At 33.3% G+C, this 23,646-nt stretch overlaps 1 protein-coding gene across 4 annotated transcripts in view; it reads left to right on the top strand.

The window, feature by feature from the left end:
- FSTL5 (follistatin like 5) overlaps positions 1-23,646 on the top strand; it is a 683,263-nt gene that overhangs the window by 593,685 nt on the left and 65,932 nt on the right. For all 4 annotated transcript variants that reach the window (XM_072773810.1, XM_072773809.1, XM_072773808.1 and 1 more), the window contains 2 exons: positions 105-223; positions 18,970-19,119. In XM_072773810.1, the coding sequence (XP_072629911.1) occupies positions 105-223; positions 18,970-19,119 (269 nt within the window). The remainder of the gene's footprint in view (positions 1-104; positions 224-18,969; positions 19,120-23,646) is intronic.

Here is a 23,646-nt window from a genome sequence, read left to right as displayed (position 1 = left end):
TTACAAATTGATCTCCTGCTGGTCTTATGAGGAGCACTGAGTTTGGGTTGTAAAGATTTCTGATAATTTTATTTTGAACTTTTGAATGTGTTTTTATTCCGAAGGTCTGGGAATTGGGAACATGTTCTATGTTTTTTATGAAGATGGAATCAAAGTGATACAACCCATAGAATGTGAATTTCAGAGGCACATTAAGCCTAGTGAAAAGCTCCTTGGATTTCAGGCAAGTATTTAAAAACTTCCTTGGCAGTTTTATGCAGCGGTTTTCTTAAGTAGAATTATATTTTGGAAACACAATGAAATCCCATGCGTATATGAGATGTTTGGGGAGGAAAATATTAAACCTGTGATACTGGCTGTCATTCTATGCAGGTTTTATATTTGAGGAGGACAGATGATATGTTGTGTGTTCCTAATTGTTCTAAATAAAATAAAGGCAATAGAAGTGAAATACGTAGGATGAACAGAGTGTAATAACTTTATCTGCTCCTTAATTTAGAACATCTCACATTTTGGTAGGCAATGGTTACCCTAACAAAATGAAAGAAAATAGCATGTAAATAATCTGATGGGAAATTTGGATCTATTAGCTGCTTTATATATATTGATTCCCTTTTATTTTTCATCTCATCTTATGAGGTCTCAATGGAATGAATATTGAGATTTATAGAGAAAAATATCAATTCTTTAATTTATTTATGTGTACTTTATCCATCCCAGAAAGATTTTTTTTCTGTAAAATATTGGTACAGCATTCATAAAATAAAATAATACCTAACAAAACTGGTATTGAATATATATATATAATATATATATTAGGGACTATATTTTATAAGATAATAAATTGTAATTATATTACAAGAGCTATCTAGCTATCTATCTATTTAAATATATATCCACATAAACAGGTATACACCAAAATATGTAATATTAAAGGTAGCTGTGTTATTTATGTATTCCCACACAAGTTTGGACATGCACCAAACACCCAAAGTAAGATAAGATATTGGTAGACCTCATTATGGACCCTCACTTGATATTCATTTTTAAGGTTGGCATGGCCATGAGAGATGAGTAAAATAAATATTTAATGCCATTGTTTATAATTTTTACTTTCAACTCCTATTTTCAGCCTACCAGTAGCCAGTATTGTTGCTGTATAGTGATACATGGAGACAATTTATCATTTTGCAGTACCTGGGTGGCTCAATCAGTTAAGCATCCAACTCTTGGTTTCTGCTCAGGTCATGATCTCATGGGTAATGAGATGGAGCCCCACGTCTGGCTCCTGCTTAGCAAGTGGTCTGCTTGAAACAGTCTCGCCCTCTGCCCCTCCCCACACTGGTGTGTGCATGCACTCTTTCTCTCTCTCAAGTGAATAAATAAAACTTTAAAAGAAAAGAAAACAAATGGGACATTTTCAATTTAAAAATATTTCAGTTGTAAGCTAAATTACTAAATGGAATTATCATTTCTGCTAAGCTATAATTTAACAAGTGAGACATTTTAAGTTGCACATACAATTTTTATTTTGCTTTATAATCACATAAGCTATTATTTGAATCACTTTGACCACTTTGAATAAGGTATATGTGTGGTGTGTAAATAAATAAATGCATATATAAAAATTTAATTATTTGCATGTGATAAAGCAAATCATGCATTTTATACCACATTCATATTTTCATAAAAAACATTATGGATGAAAAATCTGGGCTAACACACAGATATGGGAAATGTAGCATTAAAATGCTTTAAATCAAAATAAAATAAAATAAAATGCTTTAAATCGAAGCAAAATAATTTTGCTGGAGAGTATATCTCTGAGTACTACAGGACCAACAGTTTTGTAGCTGACACAGATGTGTTGGTTTTATCACAGAATTTGAAACTTCAGTTACTTAATAAGAATCTGTGAAACGCATACTTCTCATCACAGAACTGTCACCTCATGAATTTGATTTGCAAATTTAGAGACAAAGAGTTTTCTTCCTACATTGCAAGTGTGCTATTCCAGAGTATTTAAATGGTTTAATACAATTTGGTACAGTGCAAATCTTAAAGAATATGCTTTTTCAGAACATTTTTTGGTGGCTCCAGATGAGTTAATTTAACTATTTGGAATCTGAAGCTGAAAAATAAACAAAAACTTGAGGCTACTATTGTGACGTGTCTGGACAATAGGGATGTGAGTTTACTTACCTGAATTTGTCTCTCTTTAAAGCTTTTGAATACATGGACCTTCTCCTAAAACAACTTAAGTAGAAACTACATAGGGTTATGTAGATTTATCTCTCTCTCTCTATATATATATATGGGTATATATAGTGAGAAATTACATACATAAATAAATTGTATATAATTTTCTACAAAAATTAAAAGTTGAAGAAGTGATGACCAAACCCCATAATGATAGCTTTTGCTCATTTCCTTCAACCTGCCCACCCTTATCTGCAAGCGTACGTCAACAGTGAGTGTCAGAGCAAAAGTGGTTATGAGGAACTAATTTGCTGCATCAGATTTTCCAAATCACAACTTTTGGAAATCATTTTCATCCTACATATGAGTTTGTGCTAGGAATGCGTAATGCAAAATGAAAGAAAGCATAAGGATAAAAGTTAGCATTCCTATATTATATAAAACAAAAATTTACCAAAAAAAAAATTTAATGCTGAAATGGAAGAGTAAGCAAAAGGAGTAAGAAATATCAGATTTGTACTTTTAAGAAGAAAACAACTATCAAATCTGTGATTTTTTTTTAAGATTTATTTATTTATTTGAGAGAGAGGGCAAGAGTGGTAGGAGGGACAGAGGGAGAGGGAGAGAGAGACTCCCCACTGAGCACAGAGCCAGATGCAGAGCTGATCCCATGACCCTGAGATCATGACTTGAGTTGAAATCAAGAGTTGGCCGCTTAACCGACTGAGCCACCCAAATATCCCAAATGTGTGTGTATCTTTTAAATTTATGGTCTTTCTGTTGCTTTGAATGTTGGAATTAAAACACAAATACATTTCAGCTGACCTACATATTTTTAAAGCACTAGGAAGAATATCAAAAATTGTGACTTAGCTAAAACTAGGTCTTGCTTATAACTGCTAAAGAATATGGTGGCATTCAATGAATATCAAAAAAGAGAGACGTGTCCTATGTAATTATTATAGTCCACATATATGAAATAAAAACTGCAGTAAATAGACTTTTATTTTATTCTGTTATTTTTTAATGCTTAGTGTTAAAAAACTTAATTGGAATATGTATACACAGGCACCTTCATGGGACACAAGTATACAGCAGTAGAAGTAAGAAGAAATCGATCCTCTTATGCTTTGAGAATAAATGTCCAACTAAATAATTATTTCTTATACAAAGCTCTTTTTTGCTTTCTGTTTAAATGCAAAAGAGATGCGGGCAGCCTGGGTGGCTCAGCGGTTTAGCACCGCCTTCAGCCCAGGGTGTGATCCTGGAGACCCGGGATTGAGTCCCACATCAGGCTCCCTGCATGGAACCTGCTTCTCCCTCTGCCTGTGTCTCTGTTTCTCTCTCTCTCTCTCCTGTGTTTCTCATGAATAAATAAAAAAATAAAAATTAAAAAAAGAGAAAAGAATGCCAATTTCAGCGTGTATAAGCTATTTGGTGCTACATTTCTAGATTTACATTTCTAATTATAAATTAATTTCCTGAAGAAGCTGTTGAGTATTGTGTGAGGCGAAAACTTTTCTCCAGAGAAACAGAACCAAAAGAACTAATATCTGTATCTATATCTCTCTATCTCTGATTTTATCTCTATCTTTATCTCTATCTCCATCTCTCTCTACCTCTGTCTCTATCTTTATCTTTTTATTTCAAGAAATTGTCTCAGGTGATGGTGGGTGGAGTGGCTGGTCCAAAACCCCTGGGGCAGGACAGTCAGCAGAAAATTCAGGGCAGAGTGGGTATTGCAGTCTGGAGTCTGGAAGCCACAGGTCAGGCCAGTAGCCTGGAAACTCAGACACAAGCTGATATTGTGAGTCTTGAGTCAGAAACCTGGAAGACTGGAGATTCAAGCAGATTTCTGTGTGGAACACTTGAAGCAGAATTCCTACTTCTTTGGGAAAACTCATTATTAAATCCTAAGGCCTTCAGTTGAGTGGATGAGGTCCACGCACATCCTGGAAGGTGATGTTTCACTTAAGGAACAATTGTGTTAATCACCTCTAAACACTTTACAGCAGCATCTAGACTGGTGCTTGCCCAAGCAACTGGGCACCACAGCCTAGTCAAATCCCAGGTAACATACGAAATTAACCATCACGTCTTACTGTCTCTTCTAGTCAAGGGCCTATTAAATTCATGTTTGTATTCCCGACATGTTTAGGTACAGTGGCCTGACACATGGCAGGCAGTCAAACAGCATTTGTTAAATGAATTTAACGAAAATCCCATTGCTCCGAGCCTTGGGCCACCCAGTCTTCTATGCATTCTCGAAGTTTAAACATATATACATCTCATTTCTTCCTTACTTTACAATTCCCACAAGGTAGTGCTCTTTTAATGTGTTTGTGAAAAATATCTTATAGAATAATTTGTCAATGAATTGTTTGAAGGTAGATATAACCTCATGGGTCTATTAATTCGGGATCACATAGTCAAAACATACTGTGCAGATAGGCTGTAGAAGATAGTTTGGAGTTCTGTTGCAGGGGAAAAAAAAAAAAAACTACTCCTTGGGGATTTTAGAAGATAAATGTCTTGAGTGAGAGTAGTGGAAATGAGTCTCTTGGAATTATTTTTTTTCCCATGAAAGGATTAACATAAATATCGTATTTTTCAAAGTCATTGTTGATACTGAGAATGGCAATGCGATTTCCGATATAACTCATTAGTTAGTAACATTTAGATAAAAGCTGAAATACTTAGAATATAGAATTTTTCATCGAACCTCTCAGAAGATGCCATTTGCTTGCTTTAAATAAAAATTCAATTTTGGTGCAATGTCAGATTACACCGGGTTCCAGCTTTTGATAGTGAGTTGGTGAGGATTCATGCAACACGGTTTAGTTATACTTTCATCTCCTTCCTTTTTTTCTTTTTATTATATAGCCTCGCTAGATACGACTCTTGCTATATTTATCCTAGGTGTACACATGATTTCATCTTGTCCCCTATAGTATGAACTTCAAGCAAATAGAATTCTCTCCCACACTTATGAATTCAGAATGCAAACTGAAATGGGTTGGAAAAAGTTTAAATTACAAACTCAAGGATGACAGGCTTTTCCAAGATGGCCAGCTTTTCCACTCTTCTGGTTTTCACCTATTTTGTCATCTTTATCTCTCATTCTTTACTTTTTAATACTTTTACATTCCATTACTTCTGTGTTCGTTTATTAGAGATCTAGCTGCAGTTCTTCACAGATACCATGATGCTACTTATTCTTTCATGGGTACTGGAAAAGCTTAAATGAAAATCACACGTGTCTTATCATGCGTGGGTCTTATATTTTGAGACGTGAAGGTTTTATTACTGTTTTTAATGGTAAATTAAATGGTGCTGAACTGCAGAGGGACAGACTTTCTACAGGGAGTCTCATGTGAATCACCTCGGGAACTTCTGTTTTCTGGGTTTGGGAATCCCACACATGAAAATTACTTTACTTTTATAAATAAATATTACTAGTACTCTGTTAGAATGAAATTAGTACACACGAACAGATTGTCTACAGTATTTCAGAATACTTAGACATCAAGAAATTGAATCTGAAATTAGAAATAGGGAAACACACACACACAGTTCACATTTCTTTCTTTCTCAGTCTTTCTGTCTTCTCCCTTACTGAAGCTTTCAGGGCACTCAGCCGTTCCTTTACTCATACCTCCACATTGTCCTTTACAGCATTTCATTCTGTTTCTAATCCAATTACCTTTTATCCAAACTCTGTTCACAAAAATATTTGTTAAAATACCAACCCTTTTATGTGAAGCAGACCATTCATTTCCCCATGAAGCCGTTGAACAAGTTTTTGAATTCAACGCCACTATATGTTTCAGAGAGTAGTGTTTCCCCCACTTACTTTTTTCTCAACGGGCCTCTATTCAAACATGGCTTTTCTTTAAAAAGAGTTATAGAATGGTAAAGATTTGAGTTTTTATCCCTTTGTGGTTGCAGTGATGTCCTGCAAAGAACTTCCTAAAGAGAGTAATGTAAACTACCTCTGTTTCTTAGTAGATTACTCTGTAGATATTAAAAGAAATAAATTTATGAATTTGGGTCTTTGAAGCACTAGACTTAAAGAGGCTTTCCAATTATTGATTAAAAATCATACCGTTTTAAAATTCTCACATTGTACTTCCATTAGGCTGTAAGCATGTAAGCCTAACAACAGTGGGAAACATGTAAATTGTGCAACAGCATCTTAGTGGAGTTGAATAGCAGGTGATTTTATCTATGAAAGCAGATTAATCCTTCCACAAGACTTATTCAGAACCAGCCAAGTTATTTGGATGACTGTGACCAGAATGACGTATGCGTCTTAGATAATCTTTTGTCATCATTTGGAAACGTTTTTTCACATGAGAAACTAAGACTTACTATACACATGCAAGTATATTTTATGCGCTTCAGAAGGAAATGTGTTTATAGTAATTTAGATTTTTCAGTGGAGATTTCTTAAGGATAAAATTGAAGAGTTTAACTTATAACAATTATTCATACAAATATCTTTAAGTATGAAAACTTTTTACTTGAGACTTATAAAATCACAGAAATCTTCCTTATATAGATCTTAAACTATAGTTACTGGTTTAAGAATTAATTTTACTCACAACAAAAGTACCTATTCTTTTTTCAAAATAATAGACTTGCATGATAAAAAAAAATAATGCAAAAGAGCTTAGATAAAAAGTAGTAGCTTCTTTCTTCATGTCTCACTACTCCCAGTTCCACTGCATGAAAGCAATTACATTTACTCATTTTATAGAATATACTCAGTAGTGATAGCTCTTGAATTATCAATTAGATATTTTCTATTGGTGTTTATGAACAATAACAATTTTGCTTATATAGCTCCTAAATTTTCCTCTTTCTAAATATGTTGAAAATTATGTAATTATTTTAATGCTTTGGGGGATTATATTTATAATTTTAATGATATAGTTAAATCTTAGTCCTTATTTTTCTTGCAAATCTCTAAAATTTCTATGTGACTTTAATTTTCCAAGCTGTTGCTTGATTTCTTATTGTTTACATTTTATACTTTAAACATAGTTGTCATAATTACAATTAAACACCAAAGGCTGGTCATTTCTTTAAGGCCATTCTCCTATTTCAGATAGGTCATAAATCCCAGTTTGAACAGTTTGAGAGGTGGTTTTGAAAGAAAAACAACACAGCAGATTAATGCCTTCAATTTATGTTATTAAATGTTTGAATTGCTAAAAATTAAAATTTATTGCTGAAAGCATTTAAAATGACACATTTGCATTTCTCTTTGTACTTCTCCTATAATGGTTTCATATGTTTCTTAGAAAAAATCAGAGATTCAACTATATAAGAAGAATTAAAAAGAAAACGAAACTTAAACCTCAAAACAAAACCTCAAACCTGATTATTTATCTCTTAACTATCTAAACCACTAATTTATTACCCATTAAAACTCCCTTTTTTGCGGGGATCTTAGTAATTTGTCTTCAAAATTTTATTAAAACATTTTTAGGGGACACACTACAGATTGTTCAGTAAATTAAAGGCAAAACCTAAAGTTCATCTAGGACTTGCCAAACAGCACAGCAATCATCCATTCCCTTTTTAAATCTCATCTGTGCAGTGCTAAAGAAAATGGACACGAGCCACTATCGAGTGGCACAGCTACTAGCAATCCAAGTTGCCTGAAATCGCCACCAAAATGTTTCTTGTTTCAGGAACTGGATCCATTTCCTGACTCTATCTTAAGTGTACTTTCTTCTGTCCTGAAAAAGACCCCGAGAGGCACTCCTACCTCGCCTCTATTTTGAGATGAAAAATGTACTCCCTCTGATAAGGGCAGAAAGAAATGAGCTTAGCATATTTAAAAATCTATACACTAGTATCATCTTTATTGAAAAATAGTAACTTTTAATGAGTAAGTCACCCGGATCAAAGGTGCCGCACAAGGACTATAGCTAATGGTACTGGAAGAGCATTGAAGGTGACAGATGGGAGCTACATGGACATTACAAGTCACTGTATCTACTACACTGATGCTAGTGTAACACTGTGTTATCAACTGTACCTCAGTTAAAAATAAGGAACTCTTTAATGTGTCATTTTCAACATATAGCTATCCACTAATAAAATTTCCTAAAAAGTTATTTTACTACTTTATTTTACTTCCAAATAAGTTCAAAAGTTCACTTTTGGAAAACTTAAAGGTGGAATAAAGTAGTAACATATCTGATTAGATATTCTGTAAACATTTTAAAGGATTTGTTTGCATTGACCTACATTGCAGAGGTGGTGGTGGTGAATTCTCACTCAATATGGTTTTCATGTTAGTACTCAAGAATTTTTCTGAACTGGATAGTGTGGCGAATCCCTAACTAATTCATCAGTAAAGAAGAGACAATACAAAATACAATTCTGTGGGCTATATGAGAAGTAAAGACTTTGTTTTAAAGACAAAGGATAATTAAGTAAATAAGTAAGTAAAATAAAAAAATAAAGACAAAGGACAAAGAAAATGTACCTTTGGTTTGTATCTTCCTACCTGTAAGTAAAGTAGGTGCAGAACTAAATTGTTATTTTAATATAACATTTATTTCTAAACGTTTGCAAAATATGCTTTAAAAATGGGTCTATTTGCATGGTTTTTATTTAACTGACACAAACATAGCAAAATACATAGGTGTATAAATTATTTGGGCAGTATCTTTTCACTATATATCTGTAAGAAATCAACTATAAGGTCGTTTGTGAAATAATTAAACAGTCAATAATATAAATCATGATAAATAATTTTTAAAAGAGTAATGTCTTGAAAGGTACAGTGTAAGGTTTTTCAGGCATTCTAATGTGTAACAAATTTATGTGTGCCTTACAATAGGGTTTAAAAACAGGAATGCATAGTTATCCTATAAACAGCTTTATAATTTTTGAAGATAAATCTAGCACCCTTCAAAATAATTTGTTTTGGTAAATAATAGTCTTGCAAAAACTATTAAGCCTGCTTTCCACATAAGGCACTTCTGTGCTGGACAATATGGGAAGATGGAAAAACTCGATCAAAATGACATGTCGCCATCTGCATTGTGAGATTATGTGCTACAGAAAAAAGTTCAACTCCTAAATGACATTACATTGCATTTAACCAAATGCAGATACTTCAACAACTGTAAAATTAACTCAATTTATGTTTTTATGTCAACATTTTTAAAATAGTTACAAGCAAATTAAGCTAATCAAAGGAAGAGATTACATATGCTATTTAAAAAGATGATCAATAAAACCTGTGTTGCTCCGCTACTAATGTCTCCAAAAAAGAAAAAATTGTAAAATACACTTTATCAAATCTTCTGTATCACTACTAAAAAAAAGAAGAGATAAACCTGTAAAGAAGGAAAGGAGATCTTATATTGTTTTTGATATTCTAATTGAAACCGCTCAACACTTTTCCTTAAAAGTTTAACTTTTTTTCCTCTTCATCCTGTGGACTTGTAACTATGAGAAATAATTTAATTTACTCCATTTTAATATAAGAATTTCAAAGCATGAAGGTAAATTAACCCAAAGAGATTCATTTACAATGTCTTCTAAAAACAAGCAATTGTATTTTGACAGATTTCATTTCTCTGTGCTCCGATCATATTACTTAAAGCAATTATAGATTTTGAAATAAATAAATAATACCTATGAAGTGGATAATCAGGAAGGCAAAGAAAATGAATTGCACAAGTTGGTCTGAGGTTATAAAACTTAAGTTCAGTTTTGGGAACCATGTTTTGCAGCCACATTAACAAACTATCTTTAACATTTAAGGACTTTTATGCAAAATTTATGATAGAATGCATTGCTTCAAACAGAAGAACCCAATCAAATGATGGGAAGCTATTAACAGAGCTATTATGCTCTTTAGCCAAAATTTAAAAGTCTATCTTACAGTGACAAAGTCTCTCTCTTCTCCAAGTTAAAGAAAGACTAGATATCCAGCTGTCAGAAAAATTGTACAGCGGAATGTGTACATTTGGCATTTAAACAAATGCTTTATTGATGTCTACTAATCAATAGTTGGAAGGACCATTTGAACAAGTATTTTGTGCTGCTACTTAAAGAAACTAGAATGTAGGACATATTTGAAAGAAGTAAGCCCCATCGTCCCATGATATTCATTAGTGTTCATAATGATATCATGGTTATAATGAGTTTTTCATTATTTTAAAGAAAAGTTTGCGTATTTAGCTCAGCTTGGTTGCTCTCATTTATTCTTTCTTTTCTTTTTCTCTTTTGTTTCCTTTTTAGTCCCTTACCTTCATGTGTTATCTGATAAGAAAAAATTTGTTAATCTTATTTTTTTTTTTCTCTCTAGCTAACCAACATACTAGTTGTGCTTTGTAAAACAAAGTCAGGAAGGACCATTATTACTTCTATACAAATCACATCTTCATTATATTAGGGAACAAAATTAAACACAACTTTTCTTCAGTTTCAACTGTCCCCACTGTTCTTTAATTAAGTTATACACCATGAACCAAATGGGTCCCTATAATTTACACTCTCTGATATCCACCATATTTGTCCAATATTTTTAGTGCCTGATATTAGCGTTTAATACCAACACCTTTAAGCCAAACTATTTACTGATCCTTCAAACTAACTCAACACTGGTTTTGATGTTTAATTTGGCCTCTCCATTATCCAAATTGATGCCTTTCCCAGCAGACATTAAGTTCCTGCCCCAGGGACTCTCAGTGCCTTCTGGCACCTGGACCAAACCCTGGCCAGGACAAGAGAACCAGGACACATTTGCAAAAGACCTGCAGTTTTCTTCTCTTATATTCTGTAGACATTTGAAATTTAGTACTCTAAAAATTTATTTTTTAATTGTTATTCTTATCTAATGTACCTTTTTTTTTCTTTTTTGAAAACAATCTACGAAATCTCCTCAACTCCCAGATGAAATGAGAAAAGTCAAGTGATTTGCTCAATGTCACAGAACTACCAAATGATAAAGGGAAAAAAAATATTCTCTTGCATAATTCTCTCAATGTAACAATTATTCCATACTTAAAGTAACTCTATGAAACTCTTAAATATTCAGTGAACTTCTCTCCATAATATTGTTAAAATTAAAACAATGTATGAAAAATACGTAGACTATTATAGTTTCATGAAATATAGACCCCAGAAATTTTCTATATGAAGATACCAGGTATGGGACGCTCGGGATGGCTTAGTCAGTTGAGTGTATGCCTTTGGCTCAGGTCATAGTCCTGGGGTCCTGGGATCAAACCCCACCTCAGGCTTCCTGCTCAGGGAGGAGTCTACATCTCCCTCTTTCTCTTCCCCTCACCCCTGCTCATGTGCATGTGTTTACTTTCTCTCAAATAAATAAACAAATAAAATCTTTAAAATAAAATTACAACTAACATTATATCATTTGACCTTTCCAGATATGGTTTTATTTAATGTGCATAATAATCCTATGTGATAGATAATATTGTTATTCCACTAAGGTAAATGAGGGTCAAAAAGAGTATTTACACAGCTAATGTGAGTGCAAAGCTGGATATGACTTCTAGGTCTGGTTGACCTCAAAGCCTGTTTTCATAACTTCTCCAATTTATTGTCCCTAAAGAAACTGGTTCTCAATTTATGACAGTGTAATGTTATCAGCTCCATTTTTATTGTAACACTAAAAGACATAAATACATTCTTCTTCTGCTAAAAGAGAGGATGAAATATCTGTAATGTGGCCTTTGTAATTTTTATATCTTAGGTTCAAAATCATGCTGTAGGTGGTTTTCTAAGATAGGACAAATGAAAGCAAATCACCACCTACATTTCCATGACTACCTATGCTTTGAGTAGACTGTTTATGCACTTTAATAAATGAAATAGCAAATAGAATTAGATAAATTAATTTTATGTAATTATAGAAAAACATCAGTTGTACCGCTCAGGTTATAAGCAGTAATCTCAATTGAAAAATGATGAAAGTACTTAAACTTCATAGTCTTTCTTTTTTAAAAAATGGTCCAAGAGGGACATAACCACTGATGTTAAATTAATTGTACCTTATTGTAAGATCTCGTATTTTTTTAATATTGCAGAGCAAGATCAACAGAGGACACTGTCTTCAGTGTATTAAAAAAAAAACTTATCCTTGATTATATATATTTCCACATGGCTATGAAAAATATCCTAGAAATTCTAACCTAAGCATTCCAATCAGTACAAAAGAACCTTTGTTTCATTTGTCTTGATTTATGATAAAATGAAAAAAAAAACTCACTGAGAATAATTATTTGCATTGTATTGATAAAGTGAACACTTTTTAAAAGTGATCCATTATTCACTTTTCTACAGATTTCAATAGACTCAGATTATGATAGTCTGGATTTTAAAAAGAGAAGCAGAGAGGCAGAAAAGACTCAAAATCAAAACACTTAAACTGTTTTGGGGAAAAAAATCACGTTGGTTCTGGTTCTCAATCCATTTTCTTTTTTAAGTAGTAGATATTTTTTATCCCACGAAACCTTCCAGGCAAGTTTGACACCACCCAAACTGGTCTAAATCCTGGTCAAGGAGATGTAAGTCTACTGATCATATGAGGATGTGGCTATTATGGCGATGTCAAATTGCCATGAAAGGTTCTAAATGTTTATTTTCGATTTCTAGACTATTCTCAGCTTGGTAACAAATGATATGCCAACTGGCAGCTGTTCAGAGACAACATTTAGAATAGTCCTGCTCTAGAATTCAATTTCTCAATCATTCTGGATGATATGGCATGACTGAGGAATATATACTTTTGAATTTTCTTTTCCTATGATAAGTGACATTTAAACAAGTATTTACTGAGGAAATACTGTACCTTCACTACCGTGTTTGGAAAATGTAAAAATCCGGGAATAGCAAATTGAGGATGATAGTACACGGTTATATTTCAAGTTATGTGGCACAAAATAAAATGCTATGGAAGTTCAGACAAGAAGAAAATCAGTGAGACCCATAGTTGTTAGGCATGAGTCACACAGGTATTAGAAGTACGACTGCCAAATGTACTGAGAAGAATTTGATTAAGAAAATGTGTGGTGTGCTCTTTAGCAGATGTGGAAAATCGTTGGCTTTTATGAAATTTTGGTGAGAATATTCTAGCTAGAAAACAGACTATTTGTTGGAGAACAATGAAGATTGGAGTTATACATTTACAATAAGATTTTTTTAATGTTTTTCTTCTTCATTTTTTTTTCTTTTTGCCAAGACCCTCTACTCCTACCAATTCTCAATTACTGCCAAAGGAGGGAACTATCTCACCATTCTTAGGAAGCATGACTGCTAGAGAAGCAGAAAAAATTAAATGATATACAACTACTAAAATCAATTTATTTTGAATAACTAGTGAGCACATCAGTAAGAGAACCGGGTCTACAATATATCCACAAATTTTTAAACTTAAATGCTACATATTGATCAAAACATCAAACTGACTTTCTCTCATTCTTTGACTCAATATGCATTTCCAGTAATTACTAGGAGTGTCTACATACCACCCTTGAGTGAATCCACAATGCTGCTAAATTCAATGCCCAAGTTAGGAATACACATCTTAGATCACTTTATAAGTTATATACTTATTTCCACTTTTTTATAATGATAATGGCAGCTCATTTTTATTCACAGATCTGTATGTTACTTAATGCATTTGTATTCTAAATTATGCAAAAGATCACAGATTTACTTTTCTGTGTATCTTAGAGACCCTACCCTATCGTATTTCATTACCTTGCCTTTTTAGTGCTTTTGTTTCCTATGCTCCTAGGCCTGGCATTCCTTATATTATTGTTTATACTTATGTTCTATAGATAGGCTTATGCATGATTATTATTTTAAATTTTACTTTGTTATTTTATTCTGCAATAATCTTTCTTTTAGTTTATAGAATTGCTTCGTTTTTTTTAAATTTCCTAATATAAACCAAACCTTATTATCTATCTCTAGATAGATAATCTCTATATCATCTGTGTGTCTCTCCCTAATATCTATCTACTATCCTCTGTCTGTAATTTACTTATATGGGTTCATGTGTGTATGTATTTCACCCTTTTTAATTTTCTATTTAGTTTTGAATCACCTGTAATATAGTATACTTTTTGCTATCATGTCTCTATTTCAAATTATGCATTTAACAGATTTTTTTTTCTGTAAAGAGGCTGATAGAAGAAGACCATTGATTGATGAGGCCACAGATTAATATCTTTGTATCATCTGACCATGATTACAATAAGATAGTGAGCATTAATACACTCTCACGATGCCTGGGTGGCTCAATGGGTTAAATATCTCACTCTTGATTTTGGCTCAGGTCATCATCTCAGGGTTCTGAAATCCGGCCCTGTGTCGGGCTCTGTGCTGGGCATGGAGCCTGCTTACGATTCCTTCTCTCCATCTCCCTCTGCTCCTCTTCACCCCCTTTCTAAAATGAATGAATGAATGAATGAATGAATAAATAAATAAATAAATAAATAAATAAATAAATAAATAATAAAATGCACTCTCAAAGGAATTTAAGGTAAAGGAAATAGAGTAAAAAAACCAAAACCTAGGACTTACCTTTCCTGAATCATAATTAAAGAACATAAGATAAAAAAGCCACTATAGACAGAATTACAGGATTTCAGTGGTAAGTAGGATAGGGATATACCCAAAAATGGGATCAACAGCATTGTTTTTTGTTTTTTGTTTTTTTTTTTCTGCAAAGGTCCAGATAGTAAATATCTTAGGCTTTGCAGTCCACATGATTTTTGTCTGTCATTATAGTGTGAAAGCAGTCATAGACAATGTTTAAATGAATGGATTTGGCTGTGTTCCAATAAACCTTTGTGTAAATTTGAATCCCCTATAATGTTTACATGTCACGGAACAGTATTCTTCTTTTGATTTTCTTCAATCATTAAAAAATGCAAAAAAACGTTCTCAGTTGTTGGGCCATGTATCAGAATAGGCAATGGTATGAATTTGGCCTGGGGCCATTGTTTGCTGATCTTTGCCTTACAAAAATGAAAGAACATTTTTGGAAGAATCAAAGTCTGAATTGCCAAATGCATCAGAAATTATAAGCAACACAGGCATTCTTGTGTATTCGTGGCTTTATTTCCACATATAGTTTTGCACGATATCTCTCACATAGTAAGTACTCGATGAGTGCTTCGCCAACAAGAAGTAAAGACTAATGATTGGAAATTCTGAGGCCACTGGTGATCTTTCCTCTTTTGAAAGAGGGAGGATGATGAAAGTCAGTTTGAAGTATGAACAATTTAGACTGAAGGGTCAGGAAATGGAAGTACATTTCTAGACACCTTAGTGTCTGAAGAGAATTAGTTGAATGACTGGAAGGGAAAGAAGACAAAATCCAATTAATGTCTCCTTATTCTTTGCTTCTTAAATTACAAGGGAGTGTTCGTGTTTGAATAGTTGGAGACATGACTACAATTACAAATTAAATATAGGCCAGATCTTTCTGAAGGCAAAGGACAGTGGACAAATTTGTGATTCAAGAGAAGGATGAGAGGAGGGGATAATGACAGAAATTTACTGAGTTGGATGCAAGGGAAATGGAGGTGTGACGAATAACATTTGTCCTCACTATGAATGATGGAAGATGTGCTGAAAGGAGGATTATGAGGAAGGACGATGAGGAAAAGGAAAGAGAGATTAGAATTTAGAGGTTTGATGGGAAAGTGATTTTTTAAAAGATTTTATTTATTACTTTATTAGAGAGAGAGAGAAAGAGACATCTATTGATCAAGCAGGAGGAAGGGCAGAGGAAGAGAATCTTCTCAAGCAGCCTCCATGCTAAGCATGAGCCTGACCTGGAGATCATGACCTGAGCTGAAACCAAGAGTTGGAGGCTCAACCAACTGAGCCATCCAAACGCCCAGGGAAAAGTGTTTTTAATAGACAACACAATAAATAAAAATGGCAAAGTCCTATAGAAGATGAATGCAAATATCCACCTATTTGACCTACTTATGTTTAACAATCAGGTATCATCAACACTATTTTAATTGTTAAATCCATACTTCTATCATCACTAGAAACATACCCTGTTTGCCTTTAAAATTTTGGAAGAATATATGTAATTGAATATGGAAATGATGTAAAGGGAAACAGATGAATTCTAACTATGAACTAGAATTATCTTTTTCTTATTGACCCTCATCCTTATTAGGTCTAATATCTTATTATTTCCTTTTAGTCTAAATGGTGGGTGTACATTTCTATAAAAAATGATTTAATTAAGCTTCTTGATCTAATTCCTAACAATTTTCCTCATCAGTATGTATTATCTTAATTTTATTTTGCATCTTTGGTTTTTTTTTTTTTTTTGAGCTCTTCCTTTGTCTCATTAAATGCCTAATGCATGTGAAAAACATTCCTCTAAAATTCCTATCCACAGAAATAAATATTAATCTATGTGATTTGAAAAAATAAGAGTGCTGTTGTAAAATGGGACCTAATAGACTATAATCTGAAATAATAACATAAAGTGAAGCAAAGAAAACTCAGGGTGGCTGTCAGGAAACTTTTAATGGCTTTGTAAAAATGATTGTGAGGCTGGTCAGGGACATCTAATGGAGACAGCATACAAATAGGAAATAATTCCCAGCAGAGCAGTTTATTTTACTGTTGAATAGTTTTGTAGCAAACAAAGGGGTGGAAATTGCTCCTGGTTCGGCAGTTGTTTCACTGACAGTTATGTGTCAGGTCACTCACACTTCCTATTATTTTGGCAGATTTTGTTGGTAGCTTTTACACGACAGCAAAGAATTCATAAACAATTTTTCTATGTTCAGAGCCTTTCATCGACCTCAACTCCCACTCCCCCCCCCCTCATCTTCATGCCTCTCAAGTACATATTAAGAGTCCTGGATTCTCACAAAATAGGTTCTTGTCAAAGATATTTAATATACTTCTGGAGAAATATGTTCGGCATAGAAAATAATGTTTCAGTGAACTGATGAATGAGACTATTCTGTGCATGTGCTGGGGACAGATTTCAGGTTTGTCCTGCCTGTTGAAGGGGGCCGTGGACATTGCTCGGGATGACCCTACTGGTAATCATGTTACAGTGATTAGGGTACATTCTGTGTAATGGAATTAATGTCATGCTTCCAGAACTGCCAGAAGCACACATTGGATGTTTAGTTTTCGATTTGTTTGGTTCTGTTCTGGAAGCCTGGAAACAGCCTGTACTGTTTAGAGGAAAACACTATCATTATATGTTCCCCATGTCTTGACTGTACCTGGCAACTTCTGGACTGAATCTTAAAAATTAGAGGACATTCCAAGTTCTCCCTGAATCAGATCTGAAGTTTTAGAGGAGAGAAACAGCAGACCACACACTGAGCTCTCCTTCCAAAGTGCTCTGGTTTTTACATCATTATCTAAATTTTATGCAAACAGATAAGGCACCTACTATGCTTGTGCTCCCCCAAAAGGTGTTACTGCGGCATATCCATTTTAATTACTATATGACAAATGTGGTTTATTTGCTGTCAGTATTATCTTTAGAGTAAAAGAATGCTTAGTGGTGTTGATAATGAAAACCTTGTTCATTGTGTTACATGGTTATTAAATACAAATGGTGAATGGAATGTCAGCCGGAAAAAAATGTTTTTATTTGAATTAAAGAAGGAGAGTATTCTAACTTAAGCGTTACTGACTGGAATTATACAAATCAATAAATTAGACATCTGTAATCAGTGATCATACCTAAACCATAAAGCAAATGAAACGCTAGAATCAGTGTTTATCATTACATCGTTATCATTATATAAATATCATTACACACATATTTTATGCACAGTTCAACAGATCTCTCTTCTCCAGTAGTTTTCTAACTACAGGTAAGTTGAGAAAATTACAAAACCAAAAGACCGGCATATAAAAGAAAAAACCTGAAATAAAAATGAGCTAATGATGTTTCTCCCGTTTGTGATGTGTCTACCAGCATGTATCACAAAGGCTTAAATATCCCTTTCACATTCATGTATTGACAAAATTCAGGAAAGGAGGAAAAGAAGGTATTTTTTTTTTTTTTGGCCTCATTTATGGCCTTCTTTTACAAACTCTAAATATTCAACCAGAAAACAATTGAGGGTGAAGGAGCAAAATAAAAATCTACTTGGGCAGATTAAAAGATAAAATGTGACCTTGCTACCGAATTGAAAAATAAAATAAGCATTCTGAATAGCTACCTAATTATAATTTTTCTAAGCTTCTGATACTCCACAAGTTAGAAAACTTCGAATCATTCCTGGTGGATATGGTAGTTTTTGAAAAGATCAAGGATATGCCATGGGGGCAGCCACCGATGAGATAACCTCTAAATATATTTTAGTGTGACATTTAATGCCTGGTAAAGAAGCTTGAGATTAGAGGATTTGAGAGAAAACATTGGATTTATTATCTATTTCTGAAGTTACTGAATTATGAACAGGTAATAACGAATGAAAGGATTATATCCTGTTAGAAATAAGTGATTAAGGTCATGATGAAATTTATATCAAAGGGTTATTCATATTGATTTATATATACATTTAATGAGCTTGCATATGCACTATATATTGTTTTATTTGATTTAACACACACACACTCTCTCTCTGTGTATGTATATATTTTACTTTTGATACTTAAAGTAGTAGTAAAGCATCAAACGTTAATTTTGCTCCAAATATGCCGTACCCATGATATAATTTAAGATATTCATTTTATCCCCTATTTTCTAAATTATAGGATGAAGTCTGTCCCAAAGCTGAAGGAGATGAAGTTCAGAGGTGTGTGTGGGCCTCCGCTGTTAATGTCAAAGACAAGTTCATTTACGTTGCACAGCCAACTTTGGACAGAGTCCTTGTTGTTGATGTCCAGTCCCAAAAAGTTGTTCAGGTATGAATGATCCCTGCTTTTGAAGATGATTTGAAAAAAGAAATTTACTTGTATGTAATTCTTTACCAAGTAACTTGCCCATTGACATTTGATTGCCATTGATAACTTGTTTCATTGCTTGGATAACTGGAAAATGTATGCATTTTCTGCACACTGTCCTCTCTTTCTGTTCCTTCAGCTTAATGAATTAAAAAAAATAATTTAATTTTTCTTATTTTCAAAACTTAGATTCCATAAACACATCATAATACTAACGCGGCTAGTTCCACAAAAATCAGTCTCAGTTTTGCTTATTCTGTTCAGAGCTACATAAGTTCCAGTCAGAGGCTAATTAAGGTATTTCTATTACCATTCCAGAAACAGTATTATCTCTTTCTTACTTGATTCTTAACAAAAGCCAAGATAATAGTAGACTTCATTAGATAAATGTAATTTAGTAGGCTTTACTATAGTAGTTAAACAAGTAATATGTACTTAAGTCAAAGACAGAGAAAAAAATCCTAATACACATCGTCATGGTCATGGTTATAAAAAAACCATTCTGGTTTAAGTTCCCAAATGTTTCATTCCCTGCTCTTTCTGAAGTTGTTTAACTTGGGCAATCTATTTGTACTCCATTGCACATCAACTGAGGGGTGGTATAGGATTTGCTTCTAGGCAGTCTGGCTCCAGTTACTGGGCCCTTGACTCTTATGACCTCCTGATTCTCAGAGAAAACAAACTTAAAACAGCTTTATTAGATATGCATAATCCGCAAAATGGGACTAATAACTGTACATATCACATCAAGTTGTACTTAGAATTACCTCAATTAATGCATATAAAACATTTATAGAAGATCTTGGCATATAGAAGTGCTTTATATCTATTTACTATCAAAATAGTTCTGAGACACTGGAAGCTAACCATTCCTTATGTTTACAAAGACCTTTTCTGGCATCAATAATGTTTTCAAATCGAATATTGAAGTAGCCCCTCTCATGATTCCTGACTAGAACCACAAAAAGTGGTAATGAGTTCATGTTAGGGCTTTTCATTCTAAGAGTCCTTAACAGCTTCATATGAAATCCCATCATCCATCTCTCCATCCACTCATTCACTCTGTGTACATTTGTTGATTGCCTACTATGGCTATGTTTGGTATTACAAATAAAAGAATGAAAAGTGTTTTTATTGAAAATAAAAAAAAAGGATAAACAAACAAAAAGCAGAATCAAACTATAAATACAGAGAATAAACTGATATTAGCCAGAGGAGAGGTAGGTAGGTGGGGTTTGGGCAAAATATTGAAGAGGAGAGAGAGATATAGGCCTCCATTTATAAATGAGTAAGTCATAGGGACTAAAAGTAGAGCATAAAGAATAGAGTCATGATAGAGTAATAGCCATGCAATGGGACAGATGGTAGCTATACTTACAGTGAACATAGCGTAATGCACAAACTTGTCAAATCACTAAGTTGTACAACTGAAACTAATGTAACATTGTGTGTCAGCTATACTCAAAGATTAAAAAATAAATAGAAATTTTTTTTAAAAAATATGCTCACAATTAAAATAACTAAGGATGGACTCATGTAATTAATTGAAAAACAAAAAGAAAATTGCTGGACAGAATAACAAAAATCTAGCCATATGCACACTATGAGGTATACTCTCTAAAAAGGTAAATGAAAAAGTGACATTTAAGGACAGTATAGATAATGCAGGAATTCTACTAACAACAAAACAATAAAGCTGGGGCAGCTATATTGATGTGAGACTTTAAAAGGAACTTTAAGGCACAAAGCATCAGGTTAAAGCAAGTTACCTGATAATGATAAAAAGAAAATATAAGACTAAAAACGTATGTGATTGCTTACAATTTTATCAAGTGATTATTGCCATACTACTAGTAGAGATTGGCATATGATCAAAAAGAGATTTTGATACTTCAACACTTGATAAATCAACAAAATCCACGCTATATGTGAACTGAACACTGTTGCTATGCTTGAACTAACATACGTGTGTGTTAGCCTTTGCATCCGGCAATGATCAAATATATTAATAAATAATAACACATATTAAATATAGTGGCCCTGCAACCAAATATGACAGACTAAGTAGCTTATAAGCAACAGAATTTTTTTTTTTTTTCTCACAGTTCTGAGTCTGGAAAGTCCAAGATCAAAATGTCAGCATGGTTGTGATCCTGTGAGGATCCTCTTGCTGGTTCATAACTGGTGCCCTTTCACTGTGTCCTCATGTAGCAGAAGGGGTGAGGAATCTCTGATGGGTCTATTTTATGAAAGCACTAATTCATTCAGGAGGGCTCCATTCTCATGACCTAATCACTTCCCAAAGACCACACTTCCCAAAACCATCACCTTTGGGGGTTAGGATTTCAGGATATGAATTCTAGGGGGGACACAGACACTCAGACCATAGCATTCACTAAGTGAAGCATTTAGTAAAAATGACCACATGGTGAGCTATAAATTAAGTCACAAGAAATAGTAATGAAAATTGTTTCATACCCATTCTCTGACACAACATTACGCTATTAATAACACCAATGTAAATGTAAAATACTAATACCAATATCAAGTAATATCGGTAATCATGATTAAATATGTTGAATCCAAATAAGACTGAGCTGTCAGGGAATTTAGCTCCTTAATTAAAAATAAAACTGTAATAGATAAATTTAACTGGATAGTTTTAGAATTTAGCTGAAGAAAATTAGAATAATCTGAATGAAAGAAGGAAAGTATAAAGAAATGTCTATAAAGACACAAAGGAATTAACATGTAAAAGGTAAACATTGAATTATTCAAAAAAAGACTAATCAAAAGGAAACTGGGAATTTTCGCAAAGAACGAGGACAAAAGTCACAATTAACACTATTAGAATTGAATAAAAGAATATATAACCACGATCCTAGCAGAGAGTAAAAGAAACTAAGAAAGTACTAAGGTGAAAGTCATAGTAGTGAATTTTGAAAAACGAATGGGAAAAAACAAATTAAAGGGAAAACATAAGTTAATATGATGTAACCCAATAGGAATACAAAAGGAATCTTGATTTGAGAGTTCTAAAACAAAACAACAAAAAATATTCCGTCTCAGATGGGTTTAGAGGTGAAAGCTGACCTGTGGCAGACTTTCTTTATCGAAGAAGCATCTTAAGCTTCTCTGGATGCGTCTTGCCTTATTGCCTCACTTGCTACAGCTACCTTCCATTTGGAGAACAGAAGGGACCAAGAATAACCTACCAGATAAATTCCTGTTGTAGGAGAAATGTGAAAACTTAATCCTTGGAGCAAAAAGGCAGAGGCTGTAGAGTGTCCTGGGTTTGCTCACGCAGCTCTGGCTGGGTGTATGGTGTTGTTGATGGTACCCTTCGTCATTGAAAGGGAAAGGTTTTGAATTATAGGGGCTGCTGAATACCTCACCAGAAAGAAGGGGTGAAAGAGCAGCTGCAATGACTTGGGCCACTCTGCAGCAATCGGTTCTACAGAAATTTAGGGATGACCATTGTTTATAAAATGAAAATCAAAAAATAATAAATAAATAAATAAATAAATAAATAAATAAATAAATAAATAAATAAATAAATAAAATGAAAATTTTCATACCGGTACATTCAGTCTAGTATTCTTTCCGATAGGAATACTACTTTTTGAAACTTATTGTGGATTGTAAATACCAACCTAAAAGTTTAGATATATACCACAGAAGATTTTTTTTTTAACTAAAATTTTCTAGGTTTTAATTTGTCTAAGTTTTCTCTTTCAAAACCACATATAATTTCAGTCTGTGAGCCCTTTGGATAATTAATTCCACATCTACTCCCTGCTGAGTAAAAGAATACATCCTTATATTTGTCTTAATATTACCTTAGGGTATGTAAATCTTAGCCCTCAAAAGTGCATGTTTAAAGGTGAATTATAAATATCCTAATTGTTCTATTTTTATACTTGAAAATATTTCGTTTCTTAGAATTATAAAAATTCCCTCAAGGTTTTCCCAGTTTAAAAACAACACGACAGGTTTTACAGACCTAGATATTGAACCCTTTGCTTATAAATTAAGAATCCAAGTAGTTCAAGTTCTAAAACTATTTAAGGAAAGATCATCTCTAACTACTTAAAACACTAAATTAAAAACAATGACAACTACAACTTTGTGATTTGAGCTGTATTTAGATCCAAGGACAGACCGCACTCAAAGTCAACTGCAAAGTACAAAGTTAATTTTGTAAAATGTTAAGCATCCTTTCTCAATTTGACCACTTTTCTCAACTGCGGCTAAAGTTGAAGTCAGTCTTTTTTGCATCCAAGTGAAGTTATACTTCCTGATTATGTGCTGTAGCTGTTGATTTATTTCTTCCAAAGCTGTGTATATTATACAGAGACAGCTAAGAATATTAATTATAACAGAAATTTACTTAGTCTTCTCCCAAACATGATAGAAGATGCCACAGAATTTTCTATAGTGTGGATAAAGAAATGGAACAGTGAAGTTCAAAATCAATCTTGAAAAAAA

The sequence above is a fragment of the Canis lupus genome, chromosome 13 (assembly GCF_048164855.1).
Source record: "Canis lupus baileyi chromosome 13, mCanLup2.hap1, whole genome shotgun sequence".
Taxonomy (NCBI): Eukaryota; Metazoa; Chordata; class Mammalia; order Carnivora; family Canidae; genus Canis; species Canis lupus.
The sequence above is the reverse complement of the archived record's forward strand: the minus strand, read 5'-3'. Positions and strand labels throughout refer to the sequence as shown.